The following is a 21,528-nucleotide window of genomic DNA, read 5'->3' on the forward strand; positions in this document are numbered from 1 at the left end:
ACAAATACACCGATAACATGTGTATTTTTAACCATACAAATACACGAGTAACATATATATTTTTACCATAAATACACATATGTGGTAATGCTAACTTGCTAATGCTAACTTGCTAATATTTTTTTACCATAAATACAAATACACGATTAACATGTGTATTCTTGATTACCAGACAAAAAATACTGTATGTGGGAATGCTAACTTGCTAATGTTACAAATAATCAATGAGCAAAAAGCAACTAGTGCTGCTTCACATCACAATTCAATATTCACTCAGCCACTAAATATTGAAAACAAGAAAACAGATAAAGAAAGAATGAAAGAAAAGGAATGGAGCTCTCTTACTAACTGAGTGCGAAATTTGTTTATAGTATAACGTTGCAGAAAATGTGCAACATATAAAATTAAGGGACAAAAAACATATATAATAGTACGATCAACTTTATACATGTATTTTATCAACCAATGAATTCAGTACCAACATCTACATGAATAACAATTGTAAACTTTCTTGTACCCAAATTATTAGGTATACATAGAGCCTAAGTTAAGAATTTATTAATTTCTTATGGTCCTTCCTCCATAAAAAACATGCATTCATGTCATAAGATCATTCTGTAACGCTAAAAATGTTCATGTTTGCATAGATTTTGGGTAGGGCTCATTTGAGAATATGGGCCTCAATTTATGGATCAGACCCAAGGCCCAAACCCGTGATAAAAAAGTCAAAAGAGAAAGTCGTTATTTCGGTTACGTGTTGGAACATGCTTCAATCCTTTCCTAGTCTTAATCCACTTTCATCACTGTCATGACACATGACAACACATACAAATCATAAATTTATTATTTTGAAGAAAAAAAATCAATTTCATCTTCATTTCATTCCGAAACAAAAAATAGAAAATAGAAATCATTTGATTCTTTGAATTTAACAACGCAATGAATCCCCAGATTCTCTTCATCTTCGTTCTTCTTCTGAATCTAATTTCGATTTCAATTTCGTTACAAGACCCTAACGCTAAAACCCCAAAATCCACGTTATCCTTAGCTCACGTGGAACTTACAAAGTATGGCTTCCCGGTGGGTCTTCTACCCGCTACCACCGTCTTAGGCTACGCCGTCAACCAGACATCTGGCGAATTCACCGTCCGTCTTGGTGGCGCGTGCAAAATCACGCTCCCTCCTGACAACTACGTCGCCACCTACTCCAAAAACATTAACGGGAAGATCGTGAATGGTCGCATGGCGGAGCTGGACGGAATTAGGGTTCGCGCGTTGTTCAAGTGGTGGTCCATCACCGGAATCCGATCCTCCGGCGATGACATCGTTTTCGAAGTTGGCATGGTCACAGCTAAATATCCTTCCAAGAATTTCGATAAGAGCCCTGTTTGTGAGGGCCAACACTCTTCTTCGTGAAAAGGTTCGGGGTTTTATATCACGATTCTGAGTTAAACATAAAAGGCTAATTTGTTGGTCAGTATTATCTTCTTCTATTTGAGGGATTTTATATCACGATTCTGAGTTGGGACTTCTGAGTTATGAAAATGCTAATTTCAACGACATGAATCACCTATCCCGAACAGTGTCATTCCATTTCCCGGGCCAATGACATGTTAAACAAAATATATATTCTAATTGACTCGGGGACATGGAATGAGACACCAGACTTTGAAATAATTCTAGCTGGTAGCTGTTTTGAATATACCATTGTCATCCCAAAGTCTTACTTAGTATTCCCACTTGAAGTTCTTTGGTTCTGTATTGATTGTATGAAAACGCTTACTTTGAATGCTTATAATAAAATTATCGTTATTTTGTTGTAGTTACACATAATTTCATGTGGTTTTGGAACATATGTTCCGAAAGAGCTGAGTTTTGCATCCCTTTTTTCAAATAACTTTTCTAAGATTTTTAGAAGTTCTTTTCTAATGAAATTTACTGAACAAACAATAATGTTTTACAACATGGTATTACAAGTAAATCTTTGCTGGACAGTAGCGCTGTGGCTTCCTTATTTTTATTTGTGAACTCTTATTTAATCTTATTTTATCTCAATGTTTTGTTTATTTCTTCACCCCTTTGGTAGAACTATTCTTACTTCCTGTTCTGTTCTAACTAGCGATTAGTTAAATTGCTAATGAAATTATGGCTACTAGCTGGTTGTTGCTGGGCCTGGTTCGTCTTAGCTTTCTTTTGGCACATGGTTACTAAATCTGTCAACAACACCTTTTAATTTACCACCATTCAGAAACATATATTGCTTTGGTTTTTTGTATTGGGTTACCCAACTATATTTAGGATACTATTTTCACAATTCATCCTTTATAATATTTAGTAGCTCCCTTGGATATGCCACCGTGCATTGTTGCCATTGCAGAGTCGTATTATCAGTTCATCTAACACCAACTATTCTTGATTTTGACATTTACAAACCAATGGAGTGTTTTTACATCCAATTATTGGGTAACAGAATATTCTGCTATTAGTTGTTACTTGTTATCATTAAGAAGTTAATGTTCTTAGTATATATGATGCTGATTTGTTTATCTAGTTAGGTTCACTTTGTTACTTAGTGGCTTTTACGATGGACTGCATTTGCCCTTCCTAGCTTGGAGTTGTTTGTGAAGCTTTGATGTGTTCTGTTTTTGTGCATGATTGATTAGTCCTTAGTTGTTTTGCAATGTTTTGCTTTGGGTCTTTCTTTATAGTTCTTGTGCAGATGTTAATCATAACCGCAGTTCCATTCATCTTCCTACATTTTTATAGAGTTTTCCTTCAATCTAGTAAGAGGGAGTCTATGATATCATATACCCCATTACAAGATGACTTTAAGCTCAAGCCATGCACGGTTTAGTTTGGTGTATTTTTCTTTTTTCTTTTCAGAATAAAAATGTCAAATGACTCAATCTAAGCTTTCTTTTATTTTTTTATGATCCCATTTTTAGTACTTTCTTTCTAGGTACATGCATGAAACAAGTTGTTTTCAAGTCCTAGATCTGCACGTGCTAGTTGACTAGTTTCATAATATTATGTCATATATGGTAAACTAGTGACATTCGGTCTGACTCCTCTCCATTATTATCATGGCGCTTTCTTTTTTACTGCCTTTCTCTCTTTCTTTATGTAGTCTAAAGTAGATTTCATCTTATTGTTGACATTTATCCTCCTTTAAATTATGCAGGTAAGTAGTACTTACTCGTGGCCTCTACATGTTAAGTAATATGATAGTGTCTACTAAGACTAAGCGCAGATAGTTTAAAAGCTGCTAGTAATAGTATTTTGTAATATTAAAAGGTTAGTGCTTTTATGTAATCGTGTTTATGCTAATACAAAACTACTTTGGTGGCACTTTAGGGTAACCTTATTAGTTGGACTCGCTAATAAGGCCACTTTCAACTTTTTTCATGACTTTTTCATTTTGAAAAATGTGCTCACAAGAGCTGCAAAATAGAAGAAGACCACATTATCTATGTATTAACTGTGTAAATGTGTATACAAGTTAGCTCATCATCTGTTATTTATTTTGATTATTTTTTTAATAGACAATTGTGATTGAAAATGATTGATGGATGACACATTGAAAATGGTGTAAAAAACTCTTACATTATTAATACTCGTGTGTACAGGCACTTCGTGCCTGCCGGCGAATATTGTGTGATACTACATATTCAATTTTTATATATTTCATTTTTTTGAATTAAAATGTATTTGTTGTGTTCGGTGTACTTTATATGATATTTTTTGTGTGATTATGATAATGTTTAATTTAAGGTGAGATATATGGTTAATTAATGTATTGGTGGTAGTTGTTTAGGATTATATAGTTTTTTTTGTAAAAATTAAATAATGTTAAGGGCAATATAGGAAATGAAAATTACACCATGAGGGAAGTTATTTCAAGTTTTGGCTTTATATATAGTATAGAAGTATAGATATATAGATATACATATTTTTTTATGCTTATATGCATAAATTATATTATATTAACTACTTTCCTTTTTATTAAGAGAAATAATGAATTCAATGCCAATATCCATTATTATTATTCATTTTCAATTATAATTAACTTTTTAAATAAAGTAATACAAATTAATGATAAATGATATAGTAAATGTGTATAAATATAGTTTGATTTTTATTAGGACTATTAGCTAATATAATTTTTTGGTATAAACCCACTGTAACAATAAAGATGTTGAAAGCAACAAAAGTTGATAGATTTTAATATTTGTACATAAATGACATAATTGACATGGAAAGAGATTGCTGTATTCTCTGCAAAGTAATAAAAGACATTGAAGTTAATGGCCATTGTGGAGGTTCACATGACTTTTTGACACTCAAGAGTGGGGTCGTGGGTGGTCTAGGAGAATACTCAGTGAGAAAGGGAATGAAAACTTAGCAAACTTGATTTATTTTATGGTTATTATAAACTATTTTTTAACCATGAAAAATTCTAAAACATAACTTTGTTCTCAGATAAATTTACTTATCTTCTTGGTAATAAATTTGTATTTTAAGGGCAGTTTCTTCTTGCCATCTAGATAACATGCATTATCACATTGGCACATCACTATTGATTGCTGAAATGTCTTATAACATTCAATATGGAGCAGATTGTTAAAATCTAATATTATTGATAATTCATCATTTATTATATAATAATAATGTATAAAATTCTTATTTTATTAGAATATATAATTTTTCTTAGATTGTAATAGGTACCTATTGTATAAAACAATAGGCTATTGAGAGTCAGATTCAATGATCACACTAGAAATATTCTTTCAAAACGATTTATCAATATGATAACCGGTTATATTTTTTAAATTTCATATTTATGGAATAATTATGCACTTGTACGATTCACTTTAGTAATTAATTCCTACACCTTTGTTAAAAATTGAAATTAGAGATAATAACTATGATAAATTGGGTTGTTCTATTTTCTTTTCCTAATAGGAAAATTATAAAGATTAATAACTAAATTGATTTCTACAAATAATATATTTGTTTAAAAAAATCCCAAATCCAAACTTAAAAAGTTCTAAATAAATAATGGATGATGACTTTTTATGAATATTTATATTGATATTACACTATAATAATATTCAATCTGGTATAGAAAGATTAAATCTATAGGAGGCTATTTGATATTACAACAAAGTGCATTGATGTCTTCCAAGATGCTTTAAACCTGAAAAGGATTGAAGAAACAGAGAAGTGACTCATCAAACTATCCCATAACCATGCAGCTCCTACAGCTTCAGTTAAACTACCATAACCCCAAGCGCACAATGCGCGCGTGATTTCACTGTCACCTTCTCAAACGTAAGCAACTACCTGTTAAACAATTTCTCTCTCCAATATCATAAACTAACATCAACAAACGAACAAAGTAGTCGAAGAAAAACAAATTCATGTTCCGGTTTTTCTCCCAAGGTCAGTGATTTTTTTTATTCCTTCATTTTTTCCTTTCTGGGCTTTCGTTTATTCATGTTCGCCTCATGATATTTTTTTATAAAAATTGTTCTTTTATCCTTTTAAATATTGGATTTTTTCTTCTGTTTTTTGAAAAATAAAATAAAATCTGTGTATATAAACTTTTCTATCTGTAATTTTCTAACTCCTCTTGTTTGTTACACGTTGATGCGTGCAAATGCAATGCATATAAGAAGAACAGTTACTTCCTGATGCGTGAGCCTTTATTGTGCTTCTTCTCTTCCCCTTACATTCACTTTCTCATTTTAATCTCTATATTCCGTTTTTTTGTTGCTTTGGAATGTACTTAAGAAATAAAAAATGAATAAAAAACTATTTTTGTTGTTGATTGCATTTGGGTCACTGGTTTTCAATTTTTGCTTGTTTTTTGTTATTATAGCTGCTATATTGGACTGTGGTTTATGCTTGATTTGACTTTTTTTATATTTTATCCAACACTATGATTTTAGGAATAAATCATGTGTATTTTCTCGTGTGGTCATGTATAGCAGAGAAATAGATACAAACATTTTACTAGTGGATCCAGTGAAAATTTGAATCCTTTTATCTCTCTTCACCATGTGACCACATGATGAGACCGATTCCATAATTTTGTGCGTTACTTCTTTATTGTGATGAATTAATGAGTCACATTCTGGCATTTATGTATTTGTTTGAACCGTGGTTTTTCCCACTTTTTATCTGTTGAAGAGTAAAAAGAAGTGATCAATCTAAATAAATAGATTTAACTTTTAAGTGTTAAATGATCCATAACTTGTCTTTACTTATAAGTTTCCTCTTTTCTATGATTCATGCATGACACTCCTTTGCTCCTCCCATTGATGTAAATATTTAAGGTGACTTAACCTCATAATTTATTCCCTTGTAACTTTTAGTGTGTGCTTGATCAAGATTTGTTTCCTTTTTGTTGGCTCAAAAGCAAAACTTGTTTGGCTCATATGATGAAATATATCATACTATAATTATCATCCAAAATGGAGTAATTTGATGACACAGATTACGTTATAAGCATAGATGCTCAAGATCAAATCTGCTGTATGGCTATTTACTTAGGATCAAGGATCAAAGTTATTTTCTGTATAAGCTTGTGTGGTTTTAACTTTTAATAAATACTGATCATATATGGTTACTATCTATTTTCCACTCAGTGTGGTATAGCTTTAGAAAACAATTGTGGCTATGGATTGCATAAGGGTAAATATCTAATTCCCTGTCAATCTTTTTTTGTTATTTGGAATTATATCTTACCAAATAAAAAAGATAATGTCTTTTGTTATAAGAAACCACTTTACTTTCTGAAACCTATGTAGTGCCTTATTTAAGGAAAATGATAATCACAAATTATATGACATAAGACTATTTCACAAGGTAAAAATAATTTACGAAAGGCTATGAAGATTGTCCACAGAAGCAACCTGGTTTTTTTAAAAATGATATTATTTCCTGTTATGTATATTCACAATGCACACATCATTTATCGCCTTTAAAACTTGGGGTATAAATTTTGACCAACCATCGATGTTCTTTTTTTATCATATGAAATATGAAATGTTAATGCGTTATTAATGTGTTTCTGTTATGGTTAGAGTATAATTAGATAGATTTCAAGAGGATATAATTTTCCCAGCTTAAGTATACATTGTACAAATCGATGGCGTTACACATGCTAAGAGGTCAGTGTGATTATTGAATCTAGTCCTTGCTTAGATATAGGTCATTATTATTGATTTTTCTGTCCAAGTTGTCTTGTTGGCTACCACACCTAAAATTTATTCTTGGGTGAACCTTCCTTAATATAGAACTTATTCTTCAAAATATAAGTCTTCCAAAGTTGCGTTCTACTGATAGGTATATGAATTACCCAAACGTGTGCTGGGTGATGTCAAATTAGAATATGATTTTATCAGAACTGTCAATGTGTGCAAGTAACTATATAAAAAAGGGTGCCCCTGCTCCTACAAGCGGAGAGTGTCTTAGTGTATCCTTACTCCCACAAGCGGAGAGTGTCTCTGCAGTTATCTTTGAAATTCGTCTTATAATCTAGGTATTAAGAGTTACTTGAATATAGTTTGCTTCGTCTTCGACCACCATGTCCAGCCTTTATTGATTGTTAATGTATTAATCCACATTAAATAATTTTTTATAGCACAAATTTCAGTAGAAGCCACCCATTGGTTATTTGTTTTCATAATTTAGATCATGATCTTAATATTCCATAATCAGTAACTGATTTGTAATTAGTTATTTATTCATATGTCTTATATACAATATTTTAAGCTTAAGAAAATATTAACTTTTAATCATGTAGTTATTGAGTACGAACTTTTCAAATATCTGACATGAAAGATCAAGCTTCTTAACTATAGTTCAAGAGTTGGATTGACGAAAATTACATTCCATATATTTTGAATTGTGTACGCGTATAAAGATTTGCAGCAGTTTTAATTCAGATATGGATAATAAATTAAATTTTTAAATTTCTAGCTCTTCTGTGTGCATAGAATGTAATGTATATAAAGGGTTATATGAACTCAGCAGCTGCAAATTGGCCATGTATGCTGCTTCAGGAGTTGCTATATTGTTGACTATGGAGATTGCCCCCTTGTGTCTACTCTGTCAAGATATCTCTTTTCCTTTTGTTTTTATTTTTCTACAACAGTAGGGGGGATCCAGTGCTTATGAGGTATTGAATTTCCCATTCTCATTTTTTCTGTTGATCTTTCCTTTAATTAGTCATTTAGGTATTAGCCATCATATTTTTGCTGCTTCGGTTGTCCTTGATGAGAATTATCAAATTTTTGGTGACAAAATCTGATCTTTATTGTTTGAATTTGGAATGATTCGAAAGATCGTTCTATGATTTTAGTTTATTCCGGATAGTTATTAGCTTTGATAACTCCTACTGTATGATTATAATTTATAACCTGATTATTTGAACAAGATCTGTTCAATTCAACTGGAGGAACTTGATTCCAGGTCTTCTCCTAGACAGTTTGTTCATCATGAATGGATATAGTCAAATATTTTTTCTAACACCTAAAAGATTTCTTTCTTTCCTGATGTAGCATGGTATTAGCATCTTCTCATAATTTCAACTCTTCACAGACTTTTGTTTTTATCTTTATCACACGGTTTTAGTGCTTCACATTATTTGAGTCTAAGCAGATTACAGTTCACCCTGTTTACATAAAAGATTCTATTCTGAAATGGAAGCCTAATTGTTTTTTATGGTTGGAGGCAGTTTGTTAGTTTCAGTGCTCACTGGTTCAAATAGTGACTTCGGAGGTGGCCCAGCCCAGCATTCATTCACAAATCCTATAGTGAGATTGAGTCTGCTCGACCTCGGAAGCTAATTCACATGTAGGCAGTGCTGTCTGTCGTATGGCTGACTCTATCTATTCAGTGAATTCACTTTCATTCATTTTTTAGCCTCGCTCTCTCTTTTTCCAAGAACTAAGGCACTTCCCCTTGACTTCAGAGGAAGTTGTTCTGTCAAAGGTTGAGCTGAACTTTACCATTCTATTCATACCTAAACTTATTTTATCATTTTTAGCATGTATTTTTATTAATCTGGAATAGTCTGATTGAGCTATCATTTCCAATTTTCTTCTGTTGATCGACAAATATCTGAGTTTCAACTTCATTACTAACTTTAGTTCAACATTCCTTCTTTTTCCAGTCATACTCAGTTTGCAGTTGGCTGTTATTTTGTCCAGTTTCCGGTATTCAAAGTCGTTCATCCACTGTGTGCAAAGTACTCCAGAAAAAAAATGTTCATTAAGATGATGCTTCAAGAAGTTCAGAACTCCTTCAGGGGTTCCTGAATTCTGGTCCAAAGAAAGAACTTCTTCGAATGTGTTCTGATAAGGACAAAAAGAACCCGTAGTTAAAAAGTAAGATGAATGAAAATAAGTCAAAGAAACATGACTCGAGAAAGGTTTCTGGTCTCAGCAATCAGCCTTCTAGGAAGCAACATCGGAAGGGTGAAAACCCCATGCGATTCATACCAGAGCCTGATCTGCCTTCTGGTTTTGGACATTCAAACTCCTGGATCTGTAAAAATTCTGCTTGTAGAGCGGTTCTATCTAAATATGACCCATTTTGTAAAAGGTGCTCTTGCTGTATTTGCCACCTTTTTGATGATAACAAGGATCCCAGTCTATGGTTAGTATGCACATCTGAGTCTGCTCAAGGGGACTCCTGTGGGTTGTCTTGCCATATCGACTGTGCCCTTCAACATGAAAAAGTCGGAGTTGTCGATCATGGGCAGCTAATGCAATTAGATGGCGGTTATTGTTGTGCATCCTGCGGCAAAGTTACTGGGATAATTGGGTGAGAAATATTCTTCTCCTACCATTATAATTGTTGTTATAGCGAGACTTTTGGTGAACCGTTTCCATTTTCTGTCTTTCTGCTGCAAATATTTATTGACCTTGATTCTATATATAAAATTTAGTAATAATTTAAAAGAAGAACTTGCCCATGTTTCCTGCTTTATTGTCCAACTTTCACTTGCCATGCGTACAACAATAAAACAATTACGCAATTACTACAGTTATCGCTATACTTGACAGGTTCCTCCAAATTAAATAAATTCCATTGCGGGCTTTCTCAATTCCTTTGATTTGGTAGTGAAACAGAAGATTAGTTTGTATGATACATTTATATCACCTGCAACTTCTATGTCAGTGACTATATTTTGAGCCCTATGTTGATGATATTGGCAGTTCATGTTTAATACTGGCAGATGTTGGAAGAAGCAGCTAAGTATAGCAAAAGATGCTCGGCGTGTAGATGTACTATGTTATAGGATATATCTGAGCTACAAGCTTCTGGATGGGACTTCGAGATTTAAAGAATTGCATGAGATGGTAAAAGAGGCAAAGACTAAACTGGAAACTGAAGTAGGTCCAGTTGATGGGGTTTCTACCAAGATGGCACGTGGCATTGTTAGCAGACTCCATATTGCAAGTGATGTACATAAACTGTGCTCTCTAGCTATTGAGAAAGCTGATGAGTGGTTGGCCACTATTCCCAATATAAGTCCAGAATCCAGAGGTTGGACTTGGAACAATTGTTTTGTATTTATTTATATATTTATTTTTAGTTTAAATATCTTAATTTTTTCTTGCCTGGAAAGGAATTTCATTTATATATATGAATATTATGAGCTTCTTTAACACGCAGAGGGTTCTCTTCATGCTGCATGCAAGTTTGTTTTTGAAGAGGTAACTGCTTCGTCAGTCAAAATCATTTTAATTGAAATGCCAATTGTATCTTCGGAGCACATTAAGGGATATAAGCTCTGGTATTACAAGAGCAGGGATGAGTCGCACACAGAAGATCCTGTTTGTGTGTTTCCCAAAAATCAGAGGAGGATTTTGATATCTGACCTCCAGCCTTGCACAGAATATACTTTTCGGATTATATCTTTTACAGATATTGGTGATCTGGGTCATTCTGAGACCAAGTGTTTCACCAAAAGCATCGAAATATTGGAAAAGAATTCGTCTTCATCGGTTGCTATGAATCATAAAAAGGAGAACCTTCAAACTGGAAGCAACTCTTCTGCCTCCAAAGTGGAGCCTGATCCCAAAATGGAAGACTCTGGATTTAAGGTTGGAGACCTTGGAAAAAATTTGTGTTTTGCTTGGGCCCAAGAACAAGATTGCTTGGAGGAGTATTTCTGTGATGATAAGAAAAAATGCTGTGGACCAAGCCCAGAAGATCAGTTGCCTTCATTTTCTCGAGGGCTTGATTTAAATGTTGTTTCGATGCCTGATTTAAATGAAGAGCTTATACCTCCTTTTGAGTCTTCAAGGGATGAAGATAATGGTTGCACATTGCAGCAGGCTGTTGAGGCTGATGATAATGCTGCTTCTCATGATCTAGAGAAAAATTGTTTAACAAGATTGCATGGTAGTGGTGATTCCCAAACTGGGACTCATGGGCCAACCGCAGAAGTTCCGGCTGTTGACTCTCGCGTAGATGCATGTAGGAAAAGGATAGCAAGTACAAATGAAGAGACACCTGACTGTGACAGCACTTTGATAAATGAGTCTCCTTTATGCATACCTGATGGTTCATTGTCCTTAGATGAGAACTTTGAGTATTGTGTGAAAGTAATAAGATGGCTAGAATGTCAGGGTCATATCAAACAGGAATTCAGGTTGAAGTTGCTGACTTGGTTTAGTTTGAGGTCGACCGAGCAAGAACGTAGGGTGGTTAATACTTTCATTCAAACTCTGGTTGACGATCCAAGTAGTTTGGCAGGGCAACTAGTTGACTCATTTTCAGATATAATATCCAACAAGAGGCCAAGAAATGGGTTCTCTAATAAGGTGGTGGCATCAAATTAAGAGTGTGGATGGTATCCTGTTATACAAGATTACTATTTGCTTCAAGACTTGCCATTTCACAGTGACAAATCATCCTCATTGTTTTTGCCTTCATTGTGCATGCAATTTTTGTTGCTCACCTTCTAAGTGATCCATTTTCATTGGGGACGAGTTTTGTCCTGCTAGAATAGAAGGATTTGCATTGATGGTTGCTTAGACAGTGACTCATTTTTCCTTGGAAGGAGGATCTTTGGACATGAAGTTTCAGGATATAGAAGGCTATTTTGCTATATGTTTACTATATTACTGCAATTTTTTTCAATTATGAATTTAATCATGGAAGATGTTAATGTTGAAACTTTATGCACATTACTTTCATTTGATGAAGCAACATGATATGATTGCCGACTTTGTTCATCATCATGTTCTTCTCTTTTTTATTGTTATTTTGTCACTCACTAATATGTGTACTTACTATACATAGTTGGTCCTAAGCCCATGTAGAAGGTGAAGGTTTTGTTAGACAATCGACAATCAATATAAAACTTTGTCGAATCTCTATAATATTTTGTCAATCACTTTACTAGCAAGCATGCAAATGAAAAAAAAAACTACTTTTTTTTATAAGCATAAAATAACTACTTCAACCATTGTGTGGAAAGTGCAATGATGCTTCTACTAAGGTTTTTCACCTAACTAATTATGTAACCCTGATTGATTGAAATAAGCTAACCTGATGGCACATTTGATAATACTCTCCCTAGGAGTAGCATTATTAAAATTTGTGAATATTACATGTGCCATCTCTAGTGTCTAGCTTTATTATATCACACATCCTTGTTTTAAAAACTATATTGACATTTTTCAATGTAATTTTAATGAGTGAAACTTTGGAAACATAATAAGTTTAGTTTAATTTTTCTTTAAAAATTAAGGAACAAATGAAGTTAAAAGGAAAAGTTATGCTTCTGCAATAAATTCTACTCTTTCTTTCGGAAGTTAAAAGAGAAAAAGAAGACTATAAAAATTAGTAGTGTATAAGTGCATGCATAATGTTTAAGGGATTTGGAACTTGTTTGCTTCTTATGTGGTTATTTAGTGGAAAGAGAGAATATTATGATATTTCACATATCTTGATTGGATCTACCAATAAAAATGTTTCTTATTTCTACAAAATGATAAGAGAAAGAATGGCATGAGGAATTGAAGTCTATGTCTAACTTTTTTCTCCTAAAATTAATTTATTTGCTTAATTTTCATGGATATGTTCGTTTTATGGAAACTTTGTTGTAAATGAAATTCAATATAATTTTTATAACAAATTCAAAAACATAATTTTATCTACCAAGAATTTATATTTTTATCATACATCTTATTCCTATAATATCTCTAAAATTAAATCTATCATCATCACCAACAATAAATTTTATATATTTTATTTTATAATTTAATTCTGTCTGTATAACTTTTATTTATGTCAAATTTAATTTATATTGATAACTTTATTGAATTAGGTAGTTGTATTAAAAATTGTTTTAAACTAGAGTAATTTTTTTATTGAAAAGTATAATTTGAAAATTTAAACTAATGCCTTTTCTTATCAACAAACAAATATCAATGTTTTAAAGTTCAATAATAAAACGCAAACGATGCTCATAAATGATTTTGAATTAAATTATGAGTTTAATATTATTATTTTTTAGTATTATCAATATATTTCTTCACCTTATTAGAATGAACTAATCCCTTATGATTTAACGAATTTTATCACATTAATTAATTTTCAATTATTCATATGTATTATTTTTATTTAAAAATAAATTATTATTAAAACATAAATATGAATGATGATGTAAAATATTTTCTCTTGTCATTTACACAATTTTCATTATAAAGTCATCTTATTTTATTTAGTTTTATATACATGCAAATGATGATAAGTTTATGAGAAGATGTTAAATCTTAGATGATATATTTCTAAAAAAAAAAAAGAATTTAATATCTACACATAATAAAATAAAGTGTATAGATATTTTTTTTAAATATATATGGAGAAAAAAAACATTAGCAAGTGAAACATGAGGCTCAGAAACTGTGACTGACTCAACTAGCCTCTCTATCTATCTCTCTGAAAATGCAACTTCTTCATGCTTCTTCTTCTTCTTCACCATACCTTTCTATCAATTCCTCAAAACCTTCACACTTTACAACAACATGGGGTATCCACTTTTATCTTATTCTCACTCATTATACTTTCCTATCATGTTTTTATGCTCATCACTGTTTTTGTTTTTGTTTTTGTTCTTTGCAGGTTTGGTTCCTTCTGTGACTGTAAAGTCTTCACCTTTATTTTCCATTCATTTTTCTCAAAGGAACCAAGCTTCAATATGGATGTCTCACAAAAATTCCACCTTTACCTATATTACTCCAAAAGCTGCTCCTGTTGAAGGTATTTTGATTCCTTTTCTGTGTTTCGAAATTGCTTATTTCTACATTTGGACCTCAAGTGTGTGTTTTTCAAAGGTTGTTTCCTTTAAATAACATGTTGCAAATTTGCTTAAAGTATAAATAAACTATTTTTATAGGGAAAAACATATTTCAGAGTAGCTGGTGTTCGAAGCTTATTTGAAAAAAAAAAGCTGTTTGATTATTTGAAACCATTCAAACTACCCTATTTCATCCCTGTAGAAGTAAGGATTAAACAAATAATATTAATTCAATCAACTCGAATGGAATAGATTATCTTACAATAGCTTTTTAGCAAACACGTCCAAACATAGAATTGATTCTATTATGACTGTTTTAACAATAATTGCTTACGAGCGGCTCACCTGGTGGGACCTGGGGATGGTAGATATACGTATGACCTCCATGTGACAAGGCAAACAACCTTACTGTTGTGCCGGAGATCACCCTCTTTTAACAATAATTGATTATTGATATAATTTATTTTTCACAGCTAATCTGAACACACTCTAAATTTATGCAAAAAATTAATTTCAAGGTTTCTGGGTTTGTTGGGTATGTTTGAATGAGCAGAATTCGATACTTCTATCTTTTTTGGGTACTACCAAGGTTGTCCCTTTATAACTTTTGGGGTGCATAGCTGTCCCTCCTAACAAGTGTCGTTTCCAGGAATTTAATTAGTGACCTTCTGGTCTTTGTGGGATCTAGCGGGACCTTACACCGTTAGACCAATGCCTTGTTGGTGATACTTCTATTTTGGGATGACATAAATATTGGTTCACCCCCTTTTTTGAGTTCTTGCTGCTGGTTTCTGTATAAACTATTGGTTGGAGAAAGTTAACTACACAAGCTAGAATAATTGTTTCACTAACATCTTACATGCAGTAGTGCTATAGGTTGTTTGTCCTGAGGAAAAAGCTTGGGACATAGGCCTACATGTATACTGGAGACAACAAAAATTATTGAGAAATGAAAATTGGAAATGACATATTTCATAGATTTAGTCTTGCTTGTATAGGTGCAAACTGTTGAAAGTTTTCCTATTCTTTCACTCCCTGGTATTGTTGTTAGACATGATTATCAAATCTTCTGTTGTGAATTATAATTTGTTTCTGAAATAGGTCTTTACAGTAAAAAATAATGACTAAATAAAACAAAATTCATATGTATTTGAAAGGCCAACCCAAATCGCCTCTCTAGGAAATCATGATTTCTAGCATGCTTGAGAAGGCTTTTTTAAAATAAAAAATGTTGGTTAGTAAGCTTTTCAATTTTCCTATCTACCATTTGGATAATTTTAAATTTTTTGGCTGTGATTGCAGATTTGCATTGAACATTTTAGATTGTATTTTAAAAATATTCTTGTTGTGGATCGATCGTTTGGTTTATATTCTCATTCTGCAAGTTATTCAGGCTTTTGAATGCTTAGAAAGTTGGGACAAGTGAGATTGTATATCGAGTAAGCAATTATAGAAATCTGTGTACCGAATTCATTTCTTTTTAGGTGAAAAAATTGTAAGGAATAAGCATGCATTATGTTGTCCACAGCCTAATGTCTCATGTATTTGGTCAAAGATGTTGTCTGATGTATATTGGAAAATTTTCGACAATTCTCATGCATAACAGCTTGTTATAGAGAGTAACATGTCATAATTGTTTAGCCACCAGATAACCAAGAATTGGTTTATTAATGGAATACTTGTAGTTGTTTCCTTCCTTAATTCTGTGGATTTTTATATTCAAGACATTTCAGTTTCACTTATCCCTTTCCAATATATGCAGTTGGCCCTTCTTCAGCATCAACAGGAACCGCTGAGGACGATGTGTTAAAAGCCTTGTCTCAGATCATTGATCCAGACTTTGGAACAGATATTGTTACATGTGGATTTGTGAAAGATCTGCAGATCGATAAAGATCTTGGGGAGGTATTAAAAACAGTCATAAAACTTTCTGCTACACACTTGTATATGATAATGTTCTTACCAAAAGTTTTTCCATTGAATCTCAGGTATCGTTTCGGTTAGAGCTCACTACACCAGCATGTCCAATCAAGGACGTGGTAAATGACACAACTGCCATTGTTTGAGCTACGACTGATGTAGGTTAGAGTGGTAGACTTTTGTTCTGTAGACTCATTAAGCAACAGTGAAAATAAATGAGATATCACATTTATTTTCCATATAAATAAAGGAGCGTTTTCTGCTTGATTAGGTCCCGTTCCCCATCCGTAAATGTGATGTTTGAGTCTGATAAGTTGTAGACACTATAAATTAATGACTACATATGAATGACAGTTTGAGCAGAAGGCAAATGAAGTGGTGGCAGTGCTCCCTTGGGTAAAGAATGTAAAAGTTACAATGTCTGCACAACCAGCAAAACCTTTATTTTCAGAGCAACTACCAGCAGGTCTTCAGACAATTTCAAATATTGTGGCTGTGTCCAGTTGCAAGGTTGATCTTTTTTTAGAGTTTTTTCTTTATCATATTAGTCATGTTATATAGGTTTTGTATGCCATGATTTGAGGTGATTTTTTCTCAATATTTCCCCCCTAAATCTGTTCCTTATTCCTGTTGTTTAAAGACCATGGTATCCAAATGAGTTAAATAGAACCTTTTCAAAAAAAAATATATATATATATATATATATATATATTATATACATAACACATGAAAATTTTCACTTGGGTGTTTTAGATGGAACATCAAATACATGGATTTCTTGTGCTTAAAGAAAAAATACATTCATTTTTTGTTTTCTATTAAATGCATTTGAAGAATGCTCCTGAAAAAGAAAACCAACTTTAGTGTTTCAACTATGGTTTGAAGCTCAGTTTTGCTAGTGGGAAATGTGATCCAATCTATTGACTATGGTTTGCATTTCATTTCCTAAATGCATTTTTATGTCAACATTTGCAGGGGGGTGTGGGAAAATCAACTGTAGCAGTAAACCTTGCATACACTTTGGCTGATATGGGTGCTAGAGTTGGTATATTTGATGCTGATGTTTACGGCCCAAGCTTACCAACTATGGTCTCGCCTGAAAACCGAGTGTTAGAAATGGTAATATATGATAAATCAATTGATTTTTAACATGTAGTTGAGTGATATACTGCAAACAGTAACTGATGAAACTCGTGCTGCAGAATGCAGAGAAGAGGACCATAATTCCAACTGAGTACTTGGGAGTGAAGTTGGTCTCTTTTGGATTTGCTGGACAAGGACGTGCAATTATGCGTGGCCCAATGGTTTCTGGAGTCATTGACCAGCTTCTGACTACTACTGAGTGGTATACTATACATTTCTGAAAAGCATAATATTGTTTTACTAAGCAGAGAACATGGATCAAGTTATATGGTTTTGCAACTTGTGTTGTGTTTATTGTGTTATATCAATATTTTATAATATTCAAGATTCAAGTTTATTGGTCTACTCCAGAATCTGCATTGAAGATCAAATGAACTACACTATATATTATGTTTTACATTTGGTCTGCCCCAGAATTTAGATCGACGATCAAATGGTTTCTGCTTGACATATAGTCCTGATTTGTTCTACACAATGTAGGGGCGACCTGGATTACCTAATTATTGACATGCCTCCTGGAACTGGAGATATTCAACTCACTTTATGCCAGGTTGTGCCTTGGACTACTATTAGTTTGTTCTATTTCATGCTGTCTTCTCGTTCATTATTCATTTCTCTTGCTCCATATTACATTTTGACCGCTGTGGTTGGGCTGAAATTGTGCGAGTCCAATCACCTTCAAAATGTGACGGGGCTGATATTGTGCAGGCCAATTTGGCCTAATTATACATCGAGCTGAAATTCAGGCCAACCTGATCATGTATGGTTGAAGCCTGGATACAGGATTGTGTATATCCTGTAATTTTAGCCTCTCTTTTTTCTAGTTGCTAATCCTTGTTTAATTTGACTTCGGTTGCATGTATATTCAGATAGTCCCATTAACTGCTGCTGTAATTGTTACCACTCCTCAAAAGCTATCCTTCATTGATGTTGCAAAAGGAGTTCGGATGTTTTCTAAACTTAAGGTGGAAATTGAATGCCATTGTTATTCCTTTTTGTTCTTTTCAATTTCATACCAGTATCGGTGTTACACTTTTTTACCCTTCCTCTATTTGACATTTCCAACAATAATGTTTGTCAAATTATTTTCCAGTCATAACTTTTGAATCATTTTATCTGATACTATTCACAGTTGATACTTACATACATTTCTTGTCCTTTAATGCATAAGGTGCCATGCGTAGCTGTTGTGGAGAACATGTGTCATTTTGATGCTGATGGAAAAAGATATCACCCATTTGGTAGAGGTTCAGGTTCTCAGGCATGGATAGCATCTCTGATTTTTGACTTTTTATTTGCTTCATCATATTTAATAGAAAAATATGGGCGTGTTTATGACACCTAATATGAAACAATTATCTAGCTGTGTCTATTGAAAATGTTTGATGGTTTGATCATGTTCTCAGGTTGTTCAGCAGTTTGGAATACCTCATCTATTTGATCTGCCTATCAGACCAACTGTATGTATCACGCTATGTCCATCTTTTTATGTTATTTCATATATTGCTTGTTCTTTTCAGTTATTTCCTTGCATTGCGTGGTCGTGTAACCCAAATATAAAAATAAAAAACAGGAGATAAGTTATAAAGCTAGGTACTACCAGCTAAACATATCTTTAACGTGTACGGTTTATTCAATTAGATGAGTTGAAAACTCCACCGTTTGCTACTCCCAATCATGCAAGGGTGATTAAAGTGGGCGTTGCAATGCATCACCCACCTCCTAATTGCATAAAATCTGCCACCTGAACCTAGAATCACCTCTTTAGGCCCACCTTCTTATGCAGTGCAGGAGCTTTAAAAGAGAATGCAAAACCTTTCTAACAAACTTCCCCAACCATAGCATCTCCACTTTCCTCGTGCACAGAGGATCCTTTTTACTTAACTCCACAGCTATTTTCTCTGTTCGACATGTTTCTGATGTTAGTACATCACTGGAATTAGGTGTGCCTGTGCTTGCTGACTTGTGAATTTTATAGGAGCATTGTTTTGTGTTTAGACCAATCTCAAACTTTCAATGTCCTTGCTATATTGCTGAATGCAAAATAAGATTTGAGACACAAGCCATGCTTATTTGAATGATTGTCACAGTTATCTGCTTCTGGAGATAGTGGAATGCCTGAAGTGGTGGCTGATCCTCAAGGCGAAGTTTCCAAGATATTCCAAAATCTAGGAGTATGTGTTGTGCAGCAGTGTGCCAAGATACGCCAACAAGGTATTTTATTTCTGCTTGATGATATTTGAGAAGAAAATGAATCTTATCAAATCTGATAACAAGCGACTGAAGTTATGTGATACCTTTTTCTAGAAATAGAATGCGATTTTTCCTTTTAATACACATAAACAAAATACGTTAATTTTAGGCAAACAAATTCACAACACTGTAGGCAGTAATTGGAAAAGGTCCTTGCAAAGGATTAACCTAACAACCTAACCCTTCCCACCCTTGTTCTATATGGATGGGGTTAACCTGTTTGTGAACCTTTTAGTTTTAGTGGGGTTGAATTAGACAGTAAAAAAGATTGTTGTGTTAAGTTTTGAAATGTAGGAACTTCTAATACCTAATGTAATACAAGATTTCAGTTTCTATTAAGCATTCATGTTTTCTTTTCATTAAAAATACTTGTTTCAATTCAGTTTCAACAGCTGTCACATATGATAAATCAATCAAGGCAATTAAAGTGAAGGTACCAAATTCAGATGAAGAAATCTTTCTGCATCCTGCAACAGTGCGACGGAATGATCGCTCTGCTCAGAGTGTGGTATGTGCATATTTAAGAGATACATTTTAGTATATTAAATTTATAGTTTAAAGTTAACAATAAAAAAAGACAACTCAATGCACGATGAGATATTTCGTCTTACCATTGCAAGCCAAGAGGTTGTTTTCTATGTTGTTACAAGACAGACAACCTTATTGTTGCGCAGAGGCTAACCCTCATAATTTAAAGTTAACAATGCATTCTGATGACGTCGATATACATGACAACACTGGAATAACCCTGACTGGTGAACATGTTTGGTTAAATTATATTCACCTATGCATGGATCTTTTGCATATCAAGCTCAATTTAGTTCTCTATCTCATAAATGACCAATCTTCTTCAAAACAGGATGAATGGTCGGGGGAACAGAAGTTGCAGTACACTGATATTCCTGATGATATTGAACCTGAAGAAATTCGGCCGATGGGAAATTATGCAGTTTCGATAACTTGGCCAGATGGATTTAGCCAGGTGATGTACAAGTCACATGTCATAGTTCTTATGAAAAAGATTCCCTTAAATTATATGTTAATAACATAGCAATCATTATCGAAATCTTTTACCAAAAAGACGCCAATTGTTCATAACTAGACTTAGGCTCTGTTTGCGAGTTGGTTTTAGAGAGAATAGAAAGACATAATTTTTATTTTTAAACTAAATAAGATATATAATGTTTGTAAAAGTAAATACGTAATAACAAAGTAAATCTCATAATAATTTGTCACTTCATTCATTTAGTTGAAAACATTTTTAAATAAAAGGATAATTATTAATTTAAAGAATATACCCTCATTCTTTTTCTTAGTACTAGATGCATTCAGGAAACTTTGGATTATGTAGCAATTAGTAAACAAGCACTTTTGAATACATAACACCATTTAGCAACTGTGTTTTATAGTCAATTTTGACTTGTGCTATATGATGCAGATTGCTCCTTATGATCAGTTGCAGACTATGGAAAGGCTAGTTGATGCTCTTCAACCAACTATACAAACATGATATTTTGTCATATTCTTAGATTTGGATAAAGTATTATAGGCTCTCCTTGAGATTCACTGAATTCATCAAGGTTTTTGTTATTTCATTCTTTCTTTTTTCATTAAGTAAAGCTTTTATTTTGCCACTGCAAATCTTTGTATAGTAATTCCAACAGAAAATAGGCATCATTCTTATACATTAGCTATGTGCCATAAAATCCAAAATGATGTCTCAGGTCTCAGGTATCATTTTGCAAATTTCAATTCCACTTTTAACTTAATGAAGTTCAAATATGTAAATTGGTATCTTACTAAAACACTTATAGAAAGATGACAGAATATTGACTTATGTGGTTTTGTGGGGAGATCGATAGAAGTCACACTAAAGAGAGTAAATC

The 21,528-nt window shown here is 33.0% G+C and overlaps 3 protein-coding genes across 8 annotated transcripts; all 3 read left to right on the forward strand.

Moving 5' to 3' along the window:
• Positions 860–3,405, forward strand: LOC109358699. 3 transcript variants are annotated; one of them, XM_019603096.1, is made up of 2 exons: positions 860–1,421; positions 3,176–3,405. In XM_019603096.1, the coding sequence occupies exon 1, from the start codon at positions 940–942 to the stop codon at positions 1,414–1,416; it is 477 nt and encodes a 158-aa protein (XP_019458641.1). In that variant the 5' UTR covers positions 860–939; the 3' UTR covers positions 1,417–1,421; positions 3,176–3,405. The 3 variants fall into 3 exon arrangements, with proteins under 3 accessions (XP_019458641.1, XP_019458640.1, XP_019458642.1); XM_019603095.1 differs by having other exon boundaries at positions 860–1,420; positions 3,182–3,405; XM_019603097.1 differs by lacking the exon at positions 3,176–3,405 and adding an exon at positions 2,720–2,738 and having other exon boundaries at positions 860–1,420.
• On the forward strand, positions 5,149–12,257 carry LOC109358698 (VIN3-like protein 1). Of its 3 annotated transcripts, none has more exons than XM_019603093.1 (5): positions 5,149–5,442; positions 8,744–9,000; positions 9,219–9,834; positions 10,250–10,560; positions 10,690–12,257. In XM_019603093.1, the coding sequence occupies exons 3-5, from the start codon at positions 9,401–9,403 to the stop codon at positions 11,859–11,861; spliced, it is 1,917 nt and encodes a 638-aa protein (XP_019458638.1). In that variant the 5' UTR covers positions 5,149–5,442; positions 8,744–9,000; positions 9,219–9,400; the 3' UTR covers positions 11,862–12,257. The 3 variants fall into 3 exon arrangements, with proteins under 3 accessions (XP_019458638.1, XP_019458637.1, XP_019458639.1); XM_019603092.1 differs by lacking the exon at positions 8,744–9,000 and having other exon boundaries at positions 10,690–11,833; positions 11,878–12,257; XM_019603094.1 differs by lacking the exon at positions 5,149–5,442 and having other exon boundaries at positions 8,943–9,000; positions 9,182–9,834.
• On the forward strand, positions 13,930–21,370 carry LOC109357737 (fe-S cluster assembly factor HCF101, chloroplastic-like). Of its 2 annotated transcripts, none has more exons than XM_019601763.1 (15): positions 13,930–14,059; positions 14,152–14,289; positions 16,089–16,231; positions 16,315–16,365; positions 16,601–16,756; positions 17,222–17,365; positions 17,449–17,591; positions 17,870–17,939; positions 18,259–18,354; positions 18,561–18,650; positions 18,796–18,849; positions 19,480–19,603; positions 20,026–20,150; positions 20,502–20,624; positions 21,081–21,370. In XM_019601763.1, the coding sequence occupies exons 1-15, from the start codon at positions 13,975–13,977 to the stop codon at positions 21,150–21,152; spliced, it is 1,614 nt and encodes a 537-aa protein (XP_019457308.1). In that variant the 5' UTR covers positions 13,930–13,974; the 3' UTR covers positions 21,153–21,370. The 2 variants fall into 2 exon arrangements, with proteins under 2 accessions (XP_019457308.1, XP_019457309.1); XM_019601764.1 differs by having other exon boundaries at positions 16,104–16,231.

Source organism: Lupinus angustifolius, chromosome LG10 (genome assembly GCF_001865875.1).
Source record: "Lupinus angustifolius cultivar Tanjil chromosome LG10, LupAngTanjil_v1.0, whole genome shotgun sequence".
NCBI classification, from domain to species: Eukaryota; Viridiplantae; Streptophyta; class Magnoliopsida; order Fabales; family Fabaceae; genus Lupinus; species Lupinus angustifolius.